Raw genomic sequence first — 1,115 nt, 5'->3', positions numbered from 1 at the left:
TCCTCCTCCCCCCCTCCCCCCACCTCCTTCCTCCTCCTCCTCCTCCTCCTCCTCACAGTGACATTCTGGTATTCGGCGCCTCCACCTGCAGGCCGTGCGGAGGTGAAGCGGTTCTGCTCGCCTCCTGCTGGGCGGCCGCCAGCAGCGGCTCGGTGAGCCTTCATCATGTTTGAGCTGTAAATGAGTCTCTGGGGGGTTTTCCTAGGAAAGGAAAACCTTTGATCCAGCTGCTGGAGCAACGCTGATTAATCAGGAGCATGTGTGGATGAGAGGCCAGAATAATGCAGATTTCTTCATCCTGTGGATTAGCTGCAGCAGCTGTAGGCGGGAATGACGGGGAATGTTGATTAGCCTGTCAGGTTCGACAGCAGCAGGAACATTCCTCCTTTATCAGGGTCGGCCTGGAGCAGCGGCTCATTTCCCCGGAACAGATCAAAGCTTTGAGTGAATCACACGAACGTCTCCAAAAACACTTCACAGGATCAGAGGAAAGCTAAACGATGACGTTTGAAACAGCTTACGATCTGTTTGAGGACGGCGCTCCCGACGCTCGGCATTCCGATGGTCAGAGGAAGTTTGTATCCGAACCCTCGGCCGAACTCCACCATCTGCAGCTGGGCGGCGTTACGCACGCCCTCCAGGGCCACGACGAGCAGCGCGCTGACCCCTGCCGACAAACGTACACACCGGTTACCCGCTTGCCGTGTGACATGTTGCCGTGGCAACGCCGGCGTCGATCCCGGTCAGCTCGTTACCCGACTGCCGCAGCCTCTCAGACTCGTTCTCCAGAGTAATCACGTCTTCATCGAGTCCGTCTGAGAAGATCACCAGCACCTGGTGGAAGATCACAGGTTAGATCAGAATTCAGGAACGCCGCTGGTCCGGTCGGAACCATGTCGGCCCCGGAGGTCCGGACCGAACCGCAGGAAAACCTGAGATGTTCAGAAACTGTTGGTTCCTTTTACCAACGACCAAAAACACCAAACAACAGCTCTGGATCAGGAAGTGTTGGGAAGCGCCAACTAGGAATCAGGTTACAATAACCATAACATTAGCTCCACTAACGCAGAACACCAACATGGCATTTAGTGGAAGCTAATGCTAAAGCGCTAACC

At 55.3% G+C, this 1,115-nt stretch overlaps 1 protein-coding gene across 1 annotated transcript in view; it reads right to left on the bottom strand.

Annotated features, from left to right (window-relative positions):
- The window catches only part of col6a4a (collagen, type VI, alpha 4a), a 58,163-nt gene that overhangs the window by 26,470 nt on the left and 30,578 nt on the right, over positions 1-1,115 (bottom strand). Inside the window, exons 13-14 of the mRNA XM_008430656.1 lie at positions 756-834; positions 522-667 (exon numbers count right to left, since the gene is read on the bottom strand). Of these exons, the coding sequence (XP_008428878.1) occupies positions 522-667; positions 756-834 (225 nt within the window). The remainder of the gene's footprint in view (positions 1-521; positions 668-755; positions 835-1,115) is intronic.

Source organism: Poecilia reticulata, linkage group LG16 (assembly GCF_000633615.1).
Source record: "Poecilia reticulata strain Guanapo linkage group LG16, Guppy_female_1.0+MT, whole genome shotgun sequence".
Lineage (NCBI taxonomy): Eukaryota > Metazoa > Chordata > Actinopteri > Cyprinodontiformes > Poeciliidae > Poecilia > Poecilia reticulata.
Note: the sequence above shows the minus strand (reverse complement) of the source record. Positions and strands in the feature narration are given on the sequence as shown.